The 22,600-nt window shown below is 38.9% G+C and overlaps 2 protein-coding genes across 5 annotated transcripts in view; one reads left to right on the top strand and one right to left on the bottom strand.

Moving 5' to 3' along the window:
* Positions 1 to 1,841: 1,841 nt before the first annotated feature.
* fbxo41 (F-box protein 41) overlaps positions 1,842 to 22,600 on the bottom strand; it is a 120,606-nt gene continuing 99,847 nt past the window's right edge. For all 4 annotated transcript variants that reach the window (XM_087237425.2, XM_087237423.2, XM_087237424.2 and 1 more), the window contains 7 exons: positions 21,799 to 21,914; positions 18,336 to 18,488; positions 17,864 to 17,959; positions 17,524 to 17,642; positions 14,812 to 14,970; positions 14,524 to 14,639; positions 1,842 to 4,797 (listed from right to left, as the gene is read on the bottom strand). In XM_087237425.2, the coding sequence (XP_087093551.1) occupies positions 4,735 to 4,797; positions 14,524 to 14,639; positions 14,812 to 14,970; positions 17,524 to 17,642; positions 17,864 to 17,959; positions 18,336 to 18,488; positions 21,799 to 21,914 (822 nt within the window). In that variant the 3' untranslated portion in view covers positions 1,842 to 4,734. The remainder of the gene's footprint in view (positions 4,798 to 14,523; positions 14,640 to 14,811; positions 14,971 to 17,523; positions 17,643 to 17,863; positions 17,960 to 18,335; positions 18,489 to 21,798; positions 21,915 to 22,600) is intronic.
* LOC147846970 (uncharacterized) lies at positions 5,798 to 11,146 on the top strand. Its single transcript, XM_087237416.2, has 2 exons — positions 5,798 to 8,618; positions 8,700 to 11,146. The coding sequence occupies exons 1-2, from the start codon at positions 8,171 to 8,173 to the stop codon at positions 11,066 to 11,068; spliced, it is 2,817 nt and encodes a 938-aa protein (XP_087093542.1). The 5' UTR covers positions 5,798 to 8,170; the 3' UTR covers positions 11,069 to 11,146.

The following is a 22,600-nucleotide window of genomic DNA, read 5'->3' as shown; positions in this document are numbered from 1 at the left end:
CATGAAAACTTGACATTTTCATGACACTTGTCATAAATCTGTAATAAACATGATAATGCCATGTCGGCGCCAGTGGTCTAGTGGTTAGTGCGTCGACACATGCACTTCGGGGCGTTCGATTAATCCCTCACAACCCTATGCCAATCCTTCCCCTCTCTCTGCTCCCCATGCTTTCCTGTCAATGCTCTATACTTTCCTATCCATTAAAGGTGAGAAAAAAAACATGATGACGCCATTATAACTGTGCCGTGAATATGTTTCTAAACAAGCTTTAAATGGAACAAAATAAATTTGTCATTAAAAAAATTTCTGTAAAATATACATCTATACTGTTGAATAATTTTATAGTAGCATCAAAAATATTTAGAAATATTGAGATTTAATTTAATAATTAAATTCTTTTTTTTTAAATCTCTGTAGTTGAGGTCAACACATAAACAAATATGTTACAAAAGATGTTATAAAATACATGACAATTATAATTGCCTCATGACGATCATGTTTATGGCGGGTTTATGACAAGTTACACTCACCGGCCACTTTATTAGGTACACCTTACTAGTACCGGGTTGGACCTCCCTTTGCCTTCAGAACTGCCTTAATCCTTCGTGCCGTAGATTTAACAAGGTACTGGAAATATTCCTCAGAGATTTTGCTCCATATTGGCATGATAGCATCATGCAGTTGCTGCATAATTTTTCGGCTGCATATCCATGATGCAAATCTCCCGTCCTGAGATGATTCACGCTTTATGACATGGAGATGGCTGTAGTCACACCATTACACCACCACCACCAGCCTGAACCGTTGATACAAGGTAGGATGGATCCATGCATTCATGTTGTTGCCAAATTCTGACCCGCAGTCAGAAATCGAGACTCATCGAACCAGCAACGTTTTTCCAATCTTCTATTGTCTGATTTTGGTGAGCCTGTGCGAATTGTAGCCTCAGTTTCCTGTTTTTAGCTGACAGGAGTGTCACCTGGAGTGGTCTTCTGCTGCTGTAGCCCATCCGCCTCAAGGTTCAATGGGTTGCGCATTCTGAGATGCTCTCCTTCATATCTCGGTTGTAACGAGTGGTTATTTAGAGTTACTGTTGCCATTCTTTCAGCTCAAATCATTCGGCCCATTCTCATCTGACCTCTGTCATCAACAAGGCATTTGTGCCCACAGAACTGCAGCTCACTGGATATTTTCTCTTTTTCTAACCATTCTCTGTAAACCCTAGAATTTGTTGTGCGTGAAAATCCCAGTAGATCAGCAGTTTCTGAAATTCTCCGACAAGCTTGTCTGGCACCAACAACCATGGCATATTCAAAGTCGCTCAAATCCCCTTTCTTTCTCATTCTGATGCTCAATTTAAACTGCAGAAGATCGTCTTGACCATGTCTACATGCATAAACGCACTGAGTTGCAGCCATGTAAATAGCTGTTTAAAAATTTGCGTTAACGAGCAGTTGTACCTAATAAAGTGGCCGGTGAGTGTATGTTGTCTTGGTAGTGTCAAGTAATTTCACACAGCTATCTTTGCATTTAAAATGACATAACTGAGCTAATGACACTTAATGGCGGTTGTCATAAGCATGCATAAAATATCATTCATATTCATGACATCGTGTCATGATAAAAAGGTTTCACAACAATTTCAAGAACACCCCATCAAGTAATAATACCGAAATAAATGTAAAAGTCAAAGTGCTCAGTCAACACTCCACTCCACATCACTTTCTCCACCACCAAAGCAAATGAATTCAGAATAAAAAAAAACATGATCAAATGCTTTTACATGACCAAGCGATTATATAGATATATAAAATACTATGTATTTTTATATTGCAAGGTAATGCTATGCATCAAATAAGACCACAGCAAGAGTTTGCTAAAAAGTCACTAAAACTATTGATCACGCTGAATGGAAAGCTGATAGTCCTCTGGTGCAAAGCTTAGGAAAAGAGGAATTGCACATGAATAATAGAAAACCAACCATCGCAGAGCACTGGAAGCGCTCTGATAAAAAAAGTGCATTACATGTCAGATTCGTTCAAAAGGCTTGACGTCAAATAAAATAGAACATCGACGGCTTAATACTAAACATTAGCAGTTACTTTTGTCAGAATAATGGTGCATTGGTTGCTCAGTCTAAAAATGAAAGGCAGCAAGCAGAGCACTCAGATAATAGTCTAATAATCTATAACATCTACAGCAGAACAGTTGAAAAGGCAACATGATATATAATGCTTTAGCACAAACATGCCATCATCATAGACATCTCTTTTATAGAAATAAATAGTTGAAATAAACTGTACTCTGTTTTTAAATTATTTCCATCTCTATAGGACTCTGATACACATTCAATATAAAGCATCTATCGTACACGGCATACTGCAAATTCCATACATTTGGACTCATCTCGGGTAAACACGCTATGTTCTCACTTTCTGTATGTGACATGTCAAGTATTTACACCGTTTGCGATTCTCTTTTCCTATATAAACAACATATACACATGGTTTTTAAAGTCTTAGAAGACCGAGCGCCAGCACACTCCAAAAATCATTGCTGCGAGTTTGCAACTTCTCCAGCTTCTGTTTGGAGAAAGGTTTTCCATAATTCCACGAACGGCCACTAGAAAAGCGAGCTCAAAGTAAACTCAAGCAGACGCTCCTCTCACGCTAGTTCAAGCCCCATAATTTGTTTTAAGACATGAAGTAAAATGTTGCACCACAAAAGTGCTTGCCTTGACTAAAGCACTCAAGAGAAGAATGTTTGGACTGTTTAACTCTAGCTCAGAGATCGGCCAAGGGGAGCAGCAATGCCTGATTAACTGACTTGCATCACTATTATTGCATCAGCATGTTTTTTTTAAATAAACTTGAAATTTTTGTTTTGTTGTATGATTGACTTCTAGCTAAAACACATTTTTACATCTTCAAAGCCTGACATGTCATGTGATATGTTCGAAAATATACCAATAAATGAACATTTCCTTTTCCAAACAAGAATAAAAAAATATCCTGGCCCTGACAAAACAAGACTATGAATATTGAATTCACTATAAGCTAATTATTCTTGATTTTGGAGTCTGATATGACTGGTCTAATATGGCCATTATTACCTTATAAGTCTAAAGGAACCAAAGCCAAAACGTAATCCACATATTTCAGAAGTGAATTCTTGCAGATTCTGCCAATATACCTGTGTATGTATTGGTTAAGTCACTTCTATTCGACTGTGCATTGTATAGATTCATAACTGAGAAGTTGTTATTTAGTGCCATCTAGCATGTAAACCCGAAAAATGGGATTATTATAGTCAAATAAAGATAAAACATCTAAAAGTTCATTGAAATAAAATAAACAGTACCTAAAGTTTGTGTATCAGCTAAAAAATTATCATTTTCGTTTAGTTTAATTTCTAATTGAACAACTAAAACTAAAAATAAACAATACAGACATAAAAAAAAACATTTAAATTAACCAATTAAAATGATTATAGAAAAACTAAAATCAAAATAATAAAGTCGTGTTTCAATTATGCTAACTTAACACTGATGGAAATCATCAGTCATGTTCAGCAGCATCATCTTGACCTCCAAAGAAATTCCTCAGAAGTTTAAACAGTGATGGAGGAGATGAAGATGTTGAGATCTGAAGTAAAAACATAGACAAACGCAGAAACAACAGCACCATGAGCTTGATTCTATCCATCACTGCATGAATTTGCCCTTAAATTACATAATCACACTCCTTATAGGGTATGACTTAACACCTATAGGCTTCGCTGCTTCACCAATGGCACATTTTGGCATGACCAAAATCCAACCTTAAAACAAAATGTCGGAGCAATGAATGGCACGGTATGGAGAAGGCATTGGCAAAAACAGATCTAAAGAATAGAAACAATCCTTTGCAGAGAAACCCCGGTCACTGAAATACAGTTGAAGCCTGGAGGGTCTGACATGAAAGAGGCAGCAGAACTTGTGTTTACTGGCTTCTTCGCTCGGCTTGAACTCGTTCTTCTAGACAAAAGATATTAGTAGTTTCTGAGGAGAAACGGCACCCAAGTAAGGCTCTCAGAAAGCCATGTCTGAAGCTGGTGATCATGTAATGTCGAAATTGTCCGAGTAATATGGCTGGCTGACGCATCAAGTTCAGCGTTCGAAGTGGCGACTAATGGACGATTTGTTGAAACAATCAAGCTATTCACACACTCCCACATTATTAACTTACCCATGTGCATTTTACATTTGTGCTGCTTGGATTTCACATTTATTTATATATATATATATATATATATATATATATATATATATATATATATATATATATATATATATATATATATATATATATATATATATTTTATTTTTTTTTTTTTTTTGTTACAGGTAAAACTTCTCCTTTCAAGAGACTTCATGTTCTCTGAGATCTTAAGTTTAGTGTTTGGCAAGTAGGAGAAAAAACCCTTGGGTCTTTGATGTTGCAGTGGCATCCATGGCAAGTAATAATGCCTTCTAGTAGAGTTTGTTTTGTTTAATCTTTACAGACTCCTCTATTTGGTTGCGTCATGTCAAAGCCAACAAATACGCCCATCGTGGTGTGGTGGACTGGCGTTTAGGGTTCAAACTGAAGCAGAAGTGTTTGATTCTTCTCCTTTTTCATCGAGGAGAGAATGACTCGATCAGGCTGAAATATTTAGTGAACCTTTTGTGGCTCAAGCCTGGACACAGCAGAGTTAGCACAAGCCATCGGCCTTCACATGGAGAATTTTAGAGAAACCAGGTCTTTTCTTTAGTGCCTAAAAGGAGAAAAAGAGAAAACATTTTGAATGATTGTGAAAATTTAATGATCATCAGGCTTTTTATTTGTAAAAAAAAACTTGTTTATTACTTATGTGCAGTATTACATTGGGGTAATTCCTATTCCAAAATGTAATATATTATTGAAAACTGCTTATACCAACCCAGGCTCATTATTGAAACGTACCGCTATTTGTATATTTCTCTAGAGAATCAAAAATGTCCCAGGAGCTACATTTTTTTGCAGTTTGTTTTTGCAAATCCACCAGAGGCCGCTGTGTATGCTTTTTTAGATCTCATATTTCTCTCGCAAGTGCCATTTGCACATGCTGTTCTCGCGTAAATCCACCAGAGGTCGCTGTCGACTGACTGACCAATCGCCCCACCCACCCCCTTTACTAAACCCAACCAATAGTGCTTTTAAAAGCACAGATTGACCCGATCACCCCTTCCCCTAAACCCAACCGACAGTGTTTTTAAAAGAAATCCAGAAAAAGAGAAGGTTTTCAGAACTTACCATGTTCTCACCCTGTTGTTTACTTGTTTATTTTATTTTTTGCCTTTTATTTTTGTTTTATCTGCTTTCTGGAACTGTTCTTTGCCGGATTTTAACCGTGTCATCGTGGTCAACTCCTCTCTTCATTTGAAGTCCGCTGATATACATGGTGAGCTACTGGGCAAACTAGTAAGAAGCACTTTAGCAGCATCTAGAACAGCAGCCTGTAAGTACATTTAAGATTTGTTTCAGTTGTTGTGTATGGTTTGAGGACTTGTTTCCAGCTGTTTGTGTAAAGTTGTAGGACATTTAAACTTGCTTTCGGTTGTGTATAATACTAGAAGTTGTTTAGCCACTGTTTCCTTGGTTACTATAAGAGCTTGTGTAGCGAACGCAGACGCGGTTCGCGTCGTCCGCCTCAGTTTCGGCCCTTGTTTTGACTCGGGAGGCGTGTCCAAACGCCAGGTAACCACTATATAGTGAGCACGGTAGCGTTAGTCGGCAGGAGAAGCACTTTAGCAGCATCTAGAACAGCAGCCTGTAAGTACATTTAAGATTTGTTTCAGTTGTTGTGTATGGTTTGAGGACTTGTTTCCAGCTGTTTGTGTAAAGTTGTAGGACATTTAAACTTGCATTCGGTTGTGTATAATACTAAAAGTTGTTTAGCCACTGTTTCCTTGGTTACTATAAGAGCTTGTGTAGCGAACGCAGACGCGGTTCGCGTCGTCCGCCTCAGTTTCGGCCCTTGTTTTGACTCGGGAGGCGTGTCCAAACGCCAGGTAACCACTATATAGTGAGCACGGTAGCGTTAGTCGGCAGGAGAAGCACTTTAGCAGCATCTAGAACAGCAGCCTGTAAGTACATTTAAGATTTGTTTCAGTTGTTGTGTATGGTTTGAGGACTTGTTTCCAGCTGTTTGTGTAAAGTTGTAGGACATTTAAACTTGCTTTCGGTTGTGTATAATACTAGAAGTTGTTTAGCCACTGTTTCCTTGGTTACTATAAGAGCTTGTGTAGCGAACGCAGACGCGGTTCGCGTCGTCCGCCTCAGTTTCGGCCCTTGTTTTGACTCGGGAGGCGTGTCCAAACGCCAGGTAACCACTATATAGTGAGCACGGTAGCATTAGTCGGCAGGAGAAGCACTTTAGCAGCATCTAGAACAGCAGCCTGTAAGTACATTTAAGATTTGTTTCAGTTGTTGTGTATGGTTTGAGGACTTGTTTCCAGCTGTTTGTGTAAAGTTGTAGGACATTTAAACTTGCTTTCGGTTGTGTATAATACTAGAAGTTGTTTAGCCACTGTTTCCTTGGTTACTATAAGAGCTTGTGTAGCGAACGCAGACGCGGTTCGCGTCGTCCGCCTCAGTTTCGGCCCTTGTTTTGACTCGGGAGGCGTGTCCAAACGCCAGGTAACCACTATATAGTGAGCACGGTAGCATTAGTCGGCAGGAGAAGCACTTTAGCAGCATCTAGAACAGCAGCCTGTAAGTACATTTAAGATTTGTTTCAGTTGTTGTGTATGGTTTGAGGACTTGTTTCCAGCTGTTTGTGTAAAGTTGTAGGACATTTAAACTTGCTTTCGGTTGTGTATAATACTAGAAGTTGTTTAGCCACTGTTTCCTTGGTTACTATAAGAGCTTGTGTAGCGAACGCAGACGCGGTTCACGTCGTCCGCCTCAGTTTCGGCCCTTGTTTTGACTCGGGAGGCGTGTCCAAACGCCAGGTAACCACTATATAGTGAGCACGGTAGCATTAGTCGGCAGGAGAAGCACTTTAGCAGCATCTAGAACAGCAGCCTGTAAGTACATTTAAGATTTGTTTCAGTTGTTGTGTATGGTTTGAGGACTTGTTTCCAGCTGTTTGTGTAAAGTTGTAGGACATTTAAACTTGCTTTCGGTTGTGTATAATACTAGAAGTTGTTTAGCCACTGTTTCCTTGGTTACTATAAGAGCTTGTGTAGCGAACGCAGACGCGGTTCGCGTCGTCCGCCTCAGTTTCGGCCCTTGTTTTGACTCGGGAGGCGTGTCCAAACGCCAGGTAACCACTATATAGTGAGCACGGTAGCATTAGTCGGCAGGAGAAGCACTTTAGCAGCATCTAGAACAGCAGCCTGTAAGTACATTTAAGATTTGTTTCAGTTGTTGTGTATGGTTTGAGGACTTGTTTCCAGCTGTTTGTGTAAAGTTGTAGGACATTTAAACTTGCTTTCGGTTGTGTATAATACTAGAAGTTGTTTAGCCACTGTTTCCTTGGTTACTATAAGAGCTTGTGTAGCGAACGCAGACGCGGTTCACGTCGTCCGCCTCAGTTTCGGCCCTTGTTTTGACTCGGGAGGCGTGTCCAAACGCCAGGTAACCACTATATAGTGAGCACGGTAGCATTAGTCGGCAGGAGAAGCACTTTAGCAGCATCTAGAACAGCAGCCTGTAAGTACATTTAAGATTTGTTTCAGTTGTTGTGTATGGTTTGAGGACTTGTTTCCAGCTGTTTGTGTAAAGTTGTAGGACATTTAAACTTGCTTTCGGTTGTGTATAATACTAGAAGTTGTTTAGCCACTGTTTCCTTGGTTACTATAAGAGCTTGTGTAGCGAACGCAGACGCGGTTCGCGTCGTCCGCCTCAGTTTCGGCCCTTGTTTTGACTCTCGAGGCGTGTCCAGCTGAATTCAATCAGCTAGTGCTTTGGGGTTATATAAACAACTAGTTCACCGCGGCAGCGGTCGCGGCAGCCTCGTGTGAAGACCGACGAGGGTAAAGACCATCCACTCTACCTGCGCGACTCCACCGAGCAAAGACACCGACAAAGCACTTGAGTACTTTACTTTATTGTTTTTATTGTTTTACTTTACACTTATTTTTTGTTGTCAGTGCACTTTTATTATGTGTTTTCTAATTCCTGTTGTTACTAACACTCGCAAAACACGGGAGGTACGCTGCAGGCGTAATCCTCACAACCTTCGTTCAATACATGTATCTACTATTTCACAACTCTCTCTCTCCGTGGGCCTCTGGAATTGTCAATCAGCTGTTAACAAGGCTGATTTTATTACCTCCATAGCTACATATTCTGACTATAATCTCATGGCTCTAACTGAGACCTGGTTGAGGCCGGAGGACACTGCTACACATGCTACTCTTTCTGCTAATTTCTCTTTTTCCCACACTCCTCGTCAGACAGGGAGAGGGGGTGGGACTGGACTACTAATTTCCAAAGAATGGAAATTTACTCTGATACCGTCCCTGCCAACAATCAGCTCCTTTGAATTCCATGCAGTCACCATTATCCACCCCTTCTACATAAATGTGGTTGTCATCTACCGCCCACCAGGTAAATTAGGTCACTTCCTAGATGAACTGGATGTTCTTCTCTCATCTTTTTCTAATTTTGCCACTCCCTTATTGGTGCTAGGTGACTTCAACATTTACGTTGACAAACCGCAAGCTGCAGACTTTCAGACTCTGCTTGCCTCTTTTGACCTAAAAAGAGCACCTACTTCTGCTACCCACAAATCAGGTAATCAGCTAGACCTTATTTACACACGACACTGCTTCACTGATCAAACAATAGTAACTCCACTACAAATATCTGATCATTTCCTTCTGTCTCTCAACATCCACATTACTCCTGAGCCGCCACACACTCCAACACTGGTTACCTTTCGCAGAAACCTACGATCTCTCTCACCCAATAGACTATCCACCATTGTTTCAGACTCTCTTCCTCCATCTCGCAAACTCACTGCACTTGATTCGAACAGTGCCACTAATACACTCTGCTCCACACTAGCATCATGTCTAGACCGATTATGTCCTCTTGCATCCAGGCCAGCCCGTGCCAGTCCTCCTGCACCCTGGCTCTCGGATGCTCTCCGTGAGCATCGCTCAAAACTTCGGGCTGCAGAGAGAATTTGGCGGAAAACTAAAAATCCTGCACACCTCTTAACATACCAAACTCTTCTGTCCTCTTTCTCAGCTGAGGTTACTTCTGCAAAGCAGACGTATTACCGTCTGAAAATCAACAATGCCACTAATCCTCGCCTACTTTTTAAAACATTTTCCTCCCTCCTCTATCCTCCTCCTCCACCCGCATCCTCCACACTTACTACTGATGACTTTGCTACATTCTTCTGCACCAAAACTGCAAAAATCAGTGCTCAATTTGCTGCACCTACAACAAACACGCAAGATACAACACCAACACCACACACACTCACCTCTTTTTCTCAGCTCTCTGAGTCTGAGGTGTCCAAACTTGTGCTATCTAGCCATGCAACCACCTGTCCACTCGATCCCATTCCCTCTCATCTCTTGCAAGCCATCTCTCCTGCAGTCATACCAACACTGACTCACATAATTAACACATCTCTTGACTCTGGTTTATTCCCCACTACATTTAAGCAGGCTAGGGTAACCCCACTGCTAAAGAAACCCAACCTGGACCATACGCTACTTGAAAACTACAGACCAGTATCCCTGCTTCCATTCATGGCCAAGATTCTGGAGAAAGTAGTGTTCAATCAAGTCCTGGACTTTCTTACTCAAAACAATCTCATGGACAACAAGCAATCCGGCTTTAAGAAAGGCCACTCAACTGAGACTGCCCTGCTCTCGGTCGTGGAGGATCTCAGACTGGCTAAAGCAGACTCTAAATCATCAGTCCTCATTTTGCTGGACTTGTCAGCTGCTTTTGACACTGTCAACCACCAGATCCTGCTATCTACGCTTGAGTCACTGGGCGTTGCGGGCACTGTTATACAATGGTTTAGATCTTACCTCTCTGACAGGTCATTCAGGGTGTCTTGGAGGGGAGAGGTGTCCAACCTACAGCATCTAAACACTGGGGTACCTCAAGGCTCTGTTCTTGGGCCACTTCTCTTCTCCATCTACACATCATCTCTAGGACCAGTCATCCAGAGACATGGATTCTCCTACCACTGCTATGCTGATGACACCCAGCTATACCTCTCTTTTCATCCTGATGATCCCTCGGTTCCAGCTCGTATCTCAGCCTGCCTGTTGGATATTTCACACTGGATGAAAGATCATCATCTTCAGCTGAACCTCGCAAAAACGGAAATGCTTGTAGTTTCTGCCAACCCGACTCTACACCATAACTTTTCAATCCAGATGGATGGGGCAACCATTACTGCATCCAAAATGGTGAAAAGCCTTGGAGTAACGATTGATGACCAACTAAACTTCTCTGACCACATTTCTAGAACTGCTCGATCGTGCAGATTTGCACTCTATAACATCAGAAAGATCCGACCCTTCTTATCTGAACATGCAGCTCAACTCCTTGTTCAAGCTCTTGTTCTCTCCAAACTGGATTACTGCAACTCTCTACTAGCTGGGCTTCCAGCTAACTCTATCAAGCCTCTTCAACTGCTCCAGAATGCAGCAGCACGAGTTGTCTTCAATGAACCTAAACGAGCACATGTCACTCCACTGCTAGTCCGTTTGCACTGGCTGCCAGTTGCTGCTCGCATCAAATTCAAAACTCTGATGTTTGCCTACAAAGTGACTTCTGGCCTAGCACCTTCTTATCTGCTCTCACTTCTGCAGATCTATGTGCCCTCCAGAAACTTGCGTTCTGTGAATGAACGTCGCCTCGTGGTTCCATCCCAAAGAGGGAAAAAATCACTTTCGCGAACGCTCACGCTCAATCTGCCCAGTTGGTGGAATGAACTCCCTAACTGCATCAGAACAGCAGAGTCACTCGCTATTTTCAAGAAACGACTAAAAACTCAACTATTTAGTCTCCACTTCACTTCCTAAGCTGCAATTGCCTCTTTGAATATCACACTAATTGTACAAAAAAAAAAAAAAAAAAAAAAAAAAAAAAAAAAAAAAAACTACTAACACTTCCCTTCTTAGACTTTACAGACCTGAAACTTGCCTTTAGTACTTATTCATTGTTGCTCTTGGTTGTGTAAATTGCTTCCTTGTCCTCATTTGTAAGTCGCTTTGGATAAAAGCGTCTGCTAAATGACTAAATGTAAATGTAAATGTAGTAACAGTGGAAAAACTGTCCACACGTAGGTTAGCGGTCAGCCAGTAGCACAAAAAGAAACCGAAGCCATCGTCAGCTTCATATTGCCCCGTAGCGTTCATTTTAAAAAATAAATGCAGCCATACGTAGCTCTGACTACATAATCTGCACTCTTCAGAAATGTATACAGGGGTAAGTTTTCACAGCCTGTGTTGGCTTTTACAGAAGGTTTATAGAATTTATGCTTTTATAATTTAAAAGTGCACTGATGATAAAAATGAACAAAATTGCATTATGAGAGGATAATAGTAAGGGTAGGTTAGGTCCAATAAGGTAATTCTTTTAGCAGTTTAGGAATTCAGGTTTATATCAGTTCACAAAAAAAAAAATAAATAAATAAATAAAATAAACCTAAACATACTAGACATGGGACGATAATCGTTTTCAAGGTACACCACGGATTGGAAAAGTCAAGGTTTTAAAACAGCCAACATTTTCTGCAATAACGTTCCTAAGGTACAGTATGTGTACAAGTTTTTATTTACATTTGTTTTTTTAGGACAACAGTATCTCCAGCAGAAAAGACATCCAAAGATGCTGTTTTAAATTGTAAAGAAACCCGTGTTTTTAAAACTAATGAGCTAATGAAGTCTATGATTCATTTGAATTATTTAGCCTGACATGTTTACTGCCCCATAAATCTTTCAAAAAATAGAATATATTGTTTGAAAGGGAAAAACACTTTTTGTTTTTTACCCAGACATTTAAAAATAATATATTTTACAGCAGTGAGAACAATACCTTGATAGCGTGATATTTTTATCCAAGGTTATCATACTGTCAGAATCTTATACGGGTCCATGCCTAAAACATACTGACAACTGATTTTGGTCATTAAATTAGCACTGAAATAGAATTAAATTCTAATATTACATGACAAATGTTAAAACATATTGCACTGACAACTAACACAAATTATTAACAAAAGCATGAAATAGAAAAATTAAGAAAATCATACATGAATAAAAAAAGTACAAATTAAAGTAGTCTTGTGTTAACTCACATAACTCATCCCGAGTTCACTTACTGTTCACTCTGATATTTATTAGACTAGAGATGACCAAACTAGAGCCAACAGGCCAAAGTTGGCCCAGGGAAACCTCTATGCCATCTGAGAATGGTTTAGAGATTGTAATTTAAAATTAAATGTTACCTTATAATTGTTTGTTTTATTGTTAAGCTACAAACAAAAGTATCTGTAATTAAATGTTTCAATTTAAATGGAGTAAATTAATCAGATTTGGTTTAAAATGTACATATGACAGACGTTGGTCTGCAAAGGCAGATTCTGCTTGACTAGTGTATTCAGCATTGAACTCCACTGTGTTATTAATGTGACTGTTTATGTTTTTATTGCAAAAAGTTCAAATTGATAAAGTTATACTGCATTAGTTAATACTATTCAAGGTAATGCTCTCTATTTCTAATGAATTGGGAAACTACTCATGGCAATTTTTATGTAAAATAGTTTAGTATATTTACCTTCAGCCCATGGCTATCAGTGATGTTTTTGGCTCTTCATACTAAAAAGTTTGGGCACCCCTAATTTAGACCAAACTAAACAAAAATGTATACTTTTTTTTTGATTGACCAAACTAAAAAAAGTCAAAACAGCTTCAGGAATTCCCCATTACACTCACAAATGTTGCACACCAATGTCTGCTGAAGGGAGATGTGTTTCTGATTGCTATACTGAAAATGTAATGAACAACATCATGACTATGGTGCATTCTGTTCATCAACAGCATTCTGTCCTGTTTATAGTTACATTTTGTAACACCATGTACTGTTTGTGATTCATTTACCTTTGAACTGTCTGCATTGCATTTATGTTTCATTCCAACTTTACAAGAGATCATTTGCAAACACACAGAAAGATGGAGATCTATCTTTGTGGCAGTTTCAGTCTGCTTTGTTGTTCAGAAATGTTGACATTTTTATTTTGTTTTAGCTGAACCAAACACAATATTCTTTTGCAACATTACAAAAATGCCTGCCAAATGTAACATTTTATGTCCTTTTCTAGTTTTGGACACTTTTATGATGTGGCTGGTTGCTTTGTTTATAATTTATAAGTATCTTTGAATAAAAAAGTTTGGAGAAACCCTTGGCAATGCGAGATTAAAGTTACATCATTTAAGATTTGAATAAAAAATCACTGGCTAATTATAATCTGAGCTTGTATTTTGCTGGATTCAACTGACCCTGTGATGCCAATAAAGTATATTTTACTTTTAACAAAATGAATGAGGCCGACACAGTGGAGCAGTGGGTAGTGCTGTCGCCTCACAGCAAGAAGGTCACTGGATCGAGCTTCGGCTGGGTCAGTTGGCATTTCTGTGTGGAGTTTGCATGTTCTCCCCGTGTTCGTGTGGATTTCCTATGGGTGCTCCGATTTCCCCCACAGTCCAAAGACATGTGGTACAGGTAAATTGGGGAAGCTAAATTGTCCGTAGTGTATGGGTGTTTCCCAGGGATGGGTTGCAGCTGGAAGGGCATCTGCTGTGTAAAACATATGCTGGATAAGCTGGCGGTTCATTCCACTGTGGTGCCCCTAGGTTAATAAAGGGACTAAGCCAAAAAATAAAATGAATGAATAAAAATGAATGAATTTTAATGAAACCACACAGAGGAGCCAAATCACTGAGATGATACGGATCTGAACATTTAAGAACACTATAAATATGCTTCCACGCTGAGGTGGAAATAAACCGTGGGCAGTTTCTGAACAAGTATAACATATTGGAGCCTCTTGTGAAACTGATATACGATGAGCAATGTTCCCTGTCATGTACTGCAGCCCATTTCGGCACAGCTTGTGTAAGACATCCTGCAAGTAAGTTTAAGAGGAGATTTGGCGTGGGCTGGTGTAACCCCACTTCCACTTCCAGTGTATCCAGAGTCAGAACAGAAGAGGCAGCTTCCTGAGTCCTCAAAGCAAGCAAATGGATGAGCATGAATCACTTGCATTTGACTCATGGTTCCTCAACACGGCAGCTGTGAGAGGTTCTTCTGCTTTCACTTACTCATCCATAACACCGTCTCAGACACAGGAAACCCCGTGGCCTGAGACGAAATTACAACAGAACAGCTTTTGCTGGTAATTTTAGTCTGGCAGGGGATGAAGCGATATGGACGGGTTCAATTTCAAACAGACTTATTCGAGGTGATGATTCCATACCTGCAGCTTGTTCACCATTTCGTCAAAGAGTTTTCTGGCCTCGGGACTGTTGGGGTCTTCAAAGTAGTCTTCTATACCGATCTGGACTACAATAGACTTCAGGTTGCGACACACACCTGTGAAGAGAACTTAAATATGCAATTTACTGAAATCAAATTATTACAAATGTAACATTTAATTGATTTGAAGTTAAATTCTTTGAATGATCCTACCATTTGGTTGACACACAAAAATAGAGTTGTTGTTCAGAATGCATCAGAATCTAAATCAATGAATGTCAGGACTCACTATTGAAGTGAAGCAGGGCTTTAGGAGTAACAGGAGTGGATGTGAGCACCAGCATCTCCAGGCCCTTTAGTCCCTCTCTGCACATTTCAGCAGCCACTTCCTGATTGATCTCACTGACATGATCCAACTCCAGCACCTGCAGCCGCATGCAGTTCCTCGCTGAAGACGTACACACACCAACACGCTCATTACAGTTTTGTGACAAAGAAAATCTATCGGCACACAAGTATACATGCATGTATACTCTAGTCCAGTGGTTCTCAAACTTTTTTCATCAAGTACCACTTCAGAAAAAAATTGTCTCTCCAAGTACCACCAAAATGAGCAGTATTGAAATACAGTAGCGTAGTAGGCCCAGTAAAGCAGCTACAACTCTGAAGTTAAGAAACGTGGAAGATTACCTCAGAAATATAGGCTATATGTCATATATGGCATATTATATACATCATTTTTGATAAATTTTAAAAAGTGTGTAGCATGTACAGGACATGTTTCATTCCTCAGCGTACCACTAGAAGGAAACCTACATACCAATAGTGGTACACGTACCACAGTTTGAGAACCACTGCTCTAGTCAATTAAAAACTGCTTTGAAATGAGCTCATCCTACGTTTACTGTATTTATACGAGCATGCGAAGAGAACAACTTGGCTACTATACTTGACATGATGTGTTTATTTATTTATTTTTTGACATTTTGATCTGACCTGGAAGAACATGACTAAAAGGTGGACTGAGAAAAACAAATGGCATTTGTCAAAAACAGTCTTTCTGGTTCAGTCTTCTAAGTGGTCTATTTAAGGATTTATTTTCCCTCGCTGCAGTCATGAAGTCTTGTGATTCAGAAAGGTCAAACCATTAAATCTACAGTAGATGAGGACTGCACAGTAAAGTAGGTTAAAAAACAGAAAGCACAACAGGAAACGGTTGCTTCCTTGATCAAAACCTTTATTTATAGTAAAACTGTAGATCACAAATGCGTGTCTTCAGTCGTATCACAGCAGCAGTTAAAAGTGTCATTTCTAGGATCTCTGTGTCCCAGAAAGCAATGTGAATAACAAGTGACGGTCTACGATCGATAGATAATATGACTACAAGATATGAGGTTTCAGATGCTTTGTAATGTGCATCAGTAAAAAAATAAAGTTTAGCATATACTAGATAGAACAAAGTATAAAATATACGCAGAAAAATATTCCAGTGATTTATAACTTAAATAAATACAATAAATAAATAAGTAAATAAATAAATAAATAAATCAGTTTGTTCGTTCATTCATTTGTTCATTAATTTGAAGTCCAGGTAACATTTCTAGTTATCAACGTAATATTTTTTTGTGACAGACTGACAGATTCTCTCATGAATACAAAAAGATTAGAAATCATTTACAAAAATGATAATGAACACCATTTATTTAAAATAAGTCACTTTTTCAATACTTTAAATATCTTTTGATTGATATGATCTGTTTATATTAAAAGAAAACAAATAAATAAATACAATAAATGAGGTAAAAATCTTGAATGACTCTAGAACAGGGGTGGGCAAACTCAGGTGTCCTGCACAGTTTAGCTCCAACTGTAATACACACCTTAGGGTTCATACACTACTACAAAAATTCCAGGTCTTTTCCAGCACTTTCAAGTATATTTTCAGGACCATATGTTTCATGTAATGTCTACATATACCTGGTAAATCATAATTTTTTTTAAATTTTATTACAACATATCATAAATCATGCAATAATTTCAATTTATTTTTATATGTATGTAAAACAGATGATGCTTACACCGCACTAATAATGTGAGAGCATGTTTTTGGCCAAGAAAAGAAAAGAAGCCACAACTGATCTCAGATATTTGTATATAAATATACAATATACAATAGTTTGTTAAACTAGAAATAGTAGGCAGGGCCGGCGCACCCGCGACATCCTCCAACCACCCCCCTGGTCCTTACTTCGCTCTCGTACACGCAGTCACACAGCCCATCTCTTGTTTTCACTTTCGGTATGAGGGCGCCATGATCGTTGATTGCCTAGAGCGCCAGTTCAGCTTGCCTGATATTAGGTAAAACTACTTCTATTATAAAGCCGCGATCACACAGTGATCACACTGCACTTTTTTCTCCATAGGCTTCCATTCATAGACATGCAAATGCGGGAGACCAGAAACGCAAGAGCGTATGACAAGTTTCGCATGTCACTGCATTCGAAAGTTCAAGCTTATTGAATTCTTACCTTGAAAAACACATCAGGTTATTGCATGAGAACAATAGAAGATAATTTAAAATAAGACTATAATAATCATATTGTTTAACCCCGCCCCTTTTTCAGCACCGTATGCCAGAATTTTGCAAGCACAAGCTCTAGTGTGACCGCAGCTTAAGTCGATTTGCTAAATGACTAAATGTAATTTCCATGACTTTTCCAAAACTGTGTGGGTTTTTCTGTTTTTCCAAAACTTTTTCAGGCCTAGAAAATGCCATGTCAACATTTCATGACTTTTCCAGGTTTTCCATGACCGTATGAACTCTGATACCTGCTTATTTTTAATATATTAAATATATTAGATTTCTAGTGATCTTGAAGACACCAGCATGTTCAGGTGTGTTTGATTGTTGTTGGAGCTAAACTGTGCAGGACACTGGCCCTTCAGGACAGAGTTTGTCCTCCCCTGCTCTAGAATATTCTAAACAATAGCTCTTACTCACCCAGAGAAGCCAATCCCTGTATGCCACAGCCAGCTCCACCCACACCCAATGCGCGTAGGTGTGGCCAGCATCGGCCAATAGTCTGCAGGCACCTGTTACTGAAGCGCGCTGGCTGCTGACTGCAGATAATTCACATTTAAAACGGTTTGAGTAAACTTCACAAATATGTCCATCTAATACAGAAGCCTAATCTAACAATACAGTCAATGGTGCATTATTAATACTTACTGATTAGATAAAATCTTTAAGCTATCAAGTAAAATAGATCAACCGCAAAAAGCAATCATAAAAACCAAATCTACAAATATTTTTGAAATGAGTTATTGTTTTTAGATCTTACCATGGATGTAAAGGTGCCACCTGTAGTGAAATGATGTCTCTGCAACCAGCTCCGAGAGCCCAGATAACCTCCTGTCCAACCGGGTCTGTCGCACTCCTGACATATAATCAATATCTGAGAAAACTTGTGCCAGTATTCATTAATACAATATATTGTGGTACTGAATGTGAACAATATTATCATGGGCACTTCAATACAATAAAATCTTCTGTCTCTGAATTATTTTTTATATCATGAAATAATTTGATCAAGAATTAAATTAAATTTTAAAAAATGACATTAAATCTATTTTTTAATTATTAAATAAACTTGTAAAATTAACAACGGTTGATAATATAGTCATAACATCTATTTACTGACTTTGTATTCTTTGGGTACAATAAGAATATACATGTAAAATACTAAAATTGACCAATCAGAATCCAGTGTACTGTACCAGACCATAGAGTGATAAAAGCACACAGGGACTCACCTGTATGTGACAGCTTGTAGTGCCCTGCAGTAACAGCTGGCCAACCACAGAGAGCGATCTGTCAGTAGATTTGGACAATGTGACACCTTCAGGATGAGCAGATTACTGCCGGTGCCTTTCAATAAAGCCTCCAGACCCTCCTCCAGACACCCGCTACACACAAAACCAAGAGAATACATTAAAGGGATAGTTCAACCAAAAAATAAAAAACATTTACTCAACCTTGACTTGAACGATTAGAGTTCTTCCTGTTGAACAAAAAGGACAATTTTCTGAAGTAAGCTGGAAACCATTAATCTCCAAAGTATTTGTTTGTCCTACTATGGAAGTCAGTGGTTACAGGTTTTCAGGATTCTTCAAAATATCTTCTTTCGTGTTCAACAGAACAAACAAAGCAGGTCAAAGGTGAGTAATTGATGACAGAATTTACATTATTGGGTAAAGTGTGTGTGTGTGTGTGTGTGTGTGTTTGTGCGTAATCATTTAATCATTTATAACTCTTTGAAAGTGCCCCTTTTAGGCTTTGATCTTAATAGGGTATATGCCGAGCTAGTGCTGTTCCCATGCTGATACACTTCCGGTGACCTGTTATTGTGAACTTTTTTCCATTTTATACGGTTCCTTATACAGCATCGATGTTGTAATGTCATTAAAATACATTCAGTTAAATAAACTTTAGCATTTATTTGGTTGCTCAAGCGTAAAACAAGACAAAAAGCTGTTAACTCGCACGTGCCCGTCAGAATCGGCAGGCTAATGCAGAAGCTCCATTGAATATACTGGGGTAAAATAAATGCTCATATTATAAAGATATGGCGGGGGAAATGTAATTTAATGCAGTGCTTCTTGTACAATCTGAGACCCACTTTAAATCGGAAATCTCTCAGCCAGTGGAGATCGCTCATTTTTAAAAAAACAGACCTTAAACACAACGGATTTTGCAATGGCATTCAATTCGCCGGAAGCGCTTAACCCAGGTTACTGGCAAATTAAAAGTCCTATTAGCATGCTTCGGCATATACCCCATTGTGCCATTTTGGCTACTGTCACTTTAAATACAAAGTAAAACAAGGCATGTTTATTTATGTTCCACCTTTCATACACAAAGGTAATTCAAAGTGCTGTACATAAACAGGAATAAAAGAAACAAGTAAAAGAAAATACAAAAAACAACAAAGCATAACAAATAATAAAGACATATAAAAACAGATTAAAATGTGTTCAAAACAGAAAGAGTGTGATCTGTCGGACGCAGCACAGTGCTCATGTGAGATTGTGCTCCCAGCCCTCTTTTTGTGTAAAAAGCTATAAATGCGTGTGTGTCAGGATAGTGGCAGCTTAAAAGAACAAGACTAACGTCCTATGCCAGTGAGGGAGAGATCGTCACTAATGGGCAAGACTTTCCTCGTCTAATGACATGTACAAGGAAGAATGTCAATCAAATTACTTCTGCAGACTGTTTTTATGAAATGTGATTATAAAAAAATAATAATTGATACATTTTACAATTAGAAGCTGGTTACATTCACAGACTGTTGCCACAAAACTTTGTTTAAGCCGCTTATAAAAGGGATTTTGGCATAATAGTTCCCCTTGAATGTATTCTATTAATATTTCAAATTATAATATGTTGAGATTATTACGACCAGACAGTCCTGATTTTATTGTCCTCATGCGACATTTAGCATAATTTTAATTTGACTATTTTGACTACTTATAAGCTAGGCATCACGGTGGCGCAGTGGGTAGCATGATCACCTCACGAGTGAGAAGGTTGCGGGTTCGAGTCCCTGCTGGGCCAGCTGGCATTTCTGTGTGGAGTTTGCATAGATTTCCTCCGGGTGGTCTTCTATACGTGAATTGAATAAGCTAAATTGGCCGTAGTGTATGTGTGTGAGTGCAAGAGTGTGTGGGTGTTTCCCAATGTTTGGCTGGTAAGGCATCCGCTGCGTAAAACATATGCTGGATAAGTTGGCGGTTCACTCTGCTGTTGCAATCCCTGATAAATAAAGGGACTAAGCTGAAAAGAAAACTATTAAATGGATCATAAATGAATGAATGAATGAAAAAGCTTGTGACATGGCAGCTCAGTGGTTAGTACAGTTGCCTCCCAGCAAGAAGGTTGCAGGTTCGAGTCCTGGCTGGGTCAGTTGGCATTTCTGTGTGGAGTTTGCATGTTCCCCTCATGTTTGTGTGAGTTTCCTCTGAGTGCTCTGGTTTTCTTCACAGTCCAAAGACATGCAGTACGTATGAATTGAATAAAGTAAATTGGCTGTAGTGTATGAGTGTTTGTGTGAATGTGAGAGTGTATGGGTGTTTCCCAGTACTGGGTTGCGGCTGGAAGGGCATCTGCTTTGTAAAACATATGCTGGAAAAGTTGGTGGTTCACTCCAATGTGGCGACGTCTGAAATTGAGACTAGGCTGGAGGAAAATTAATAAATAAGCTCTTTATGAAATGTCAATATTTAATAGGATATCATATCAATACAAAATCACTTTCAGCTTTAAAAAGGCCATATGATTAGGGATGTGCGATGTGAATTGTCTTTAACAATTTTGCAATTGTTGTTTCACTGATGTGCGATCACTTGCTTAAAAAAAGTTAAGAAAAGCCTCAATTTATAATAGATTGGGAGTATGATGACGAGGCAGTCCTGATTTTAGTATTTCATGTGGCATTTGGCATCATTTTAATTTGACTGCGGTGAATAAAATCTTTATGAAAAGTCAACATTGAATAGGATATTTTAACATTAATAAAAACCTTTATTAAAACCATAAAAAAATTAAAAGCATATTAAAATTACTGTAACACTTTAATAATTACAAAAAATTTAGGTTTCCTGGTCACCCCAGCTGAAACCCCTGATCTTCAGCATATGAAAAAAAAAAAAGATATATATACATATATACATACACATATATACATACACACACATATATATATATATATATATATATATATATATATATATATATATATATATATATATATATATATATATATATATATATATATATATACATACATAAACACACATATATATATATATATATATATATATATACACACACACACACACACACATATATATATATATATATATATTACATTAAAGCATTCTTATGTATATATTCACAGACACTCGATAAACAAAACAGCTACCTTTCAAAAGACATTCCAATAGCTTCTTTACATGCACCAAATGCACACTGAAAAACTGATTCTTGAGGGCTGACACTGTGGTTGAGGTGATTTAGCAGAGCAATTAGCAGGCTGCTCGCTCTGTTTCCTCACACTGGATCTCTGAACAGACACTTCACAGGTGTCAGACTGTGTGTGCGAGCCTGTGTGTGTCTGTTTGGTGTGAAAGAGTGATGAGCGGATCAGGGAAAAGTGCAGAAGCTGATAAAACAGGTGTGTGGACAGTAAACCCCATGCGCAGAGGGAGACGGTGTTACCGTGTGCTCTTCAGGTACTCCTCTTTCGTCTCTTTCTTGCCCCTCTGCCGAGGTTTGAGGTTCTGGAGGATGAGGGAATGTGTCTGTGTGCACCACTGAGACAGAGTGCATAAAAACTACACAAACACAGAGAGAGAGAGAGAGATGGAGTTAGAGAACTCAGCTGTTTTCAGGACTCTCAGCAGTCACAAAACCAGTGGTGTAAAGTGACAAACTACAAACACTCAAATTACTGTAATCTCAGGAATTGTACCTTACTAATTAGTTTTAAAATGTGTACTTTTACTTTCCCTTGAGTACATTTTTAGTGCAGCATGGGTACTTTTACTCCACTACTTTTCTTCAACCTGCAGTCACTAGTTTATTTTTTCTTGTCTATAGGGATTAGAAAAATCAGTCCTGCAATTCCTGTCCAATCAAATTACAAATACATGTATGAAATCGCGTCTTAATGAACTACCTCAAGACATCAGTGATTTAGAAATGCAGCAAACTGTTTGGAAGCATTAAAAGTGTCCAAGAAGATGTCTAAAATATTTACAGGCATTGACTCAGAGACAGGGATCAATGCCTCATCACCAAACTTGTTCCAGGAGGTCCGGTGCCCTGCAGATTTTAGCTCCAACCCAAATCAAACACACCTGAACAAGCTAATCAAGCTCTTACTAGGTATACTTGAAACACCCAGGCAGGTGTGTTGAGGCGAGTTGGAGCTAAACCCTGCAGGGCACCGGACCTCCAGGAACGAGATTGGTGACCCCTGGTTTAGATGCATGCCACTGATGAGAAGATGATGGATGTT

This window comes from Danio rerio, chromosome 1, assembly GCF_052040795.2.
Source record: "Danio rerio strain M-AB ecotype USA chromosome 1, GRCz13ab, whole genome shotgun sequence".
Lineage (NCBI taxonomy): Eukaryota > Metazoa > Chordata > Actinopteri > Cypriniformes > Danionidae > Danio > Danio rerio.
This window is presented reverse-complemented; position numbering and strand designations above follow the sequence as displayed.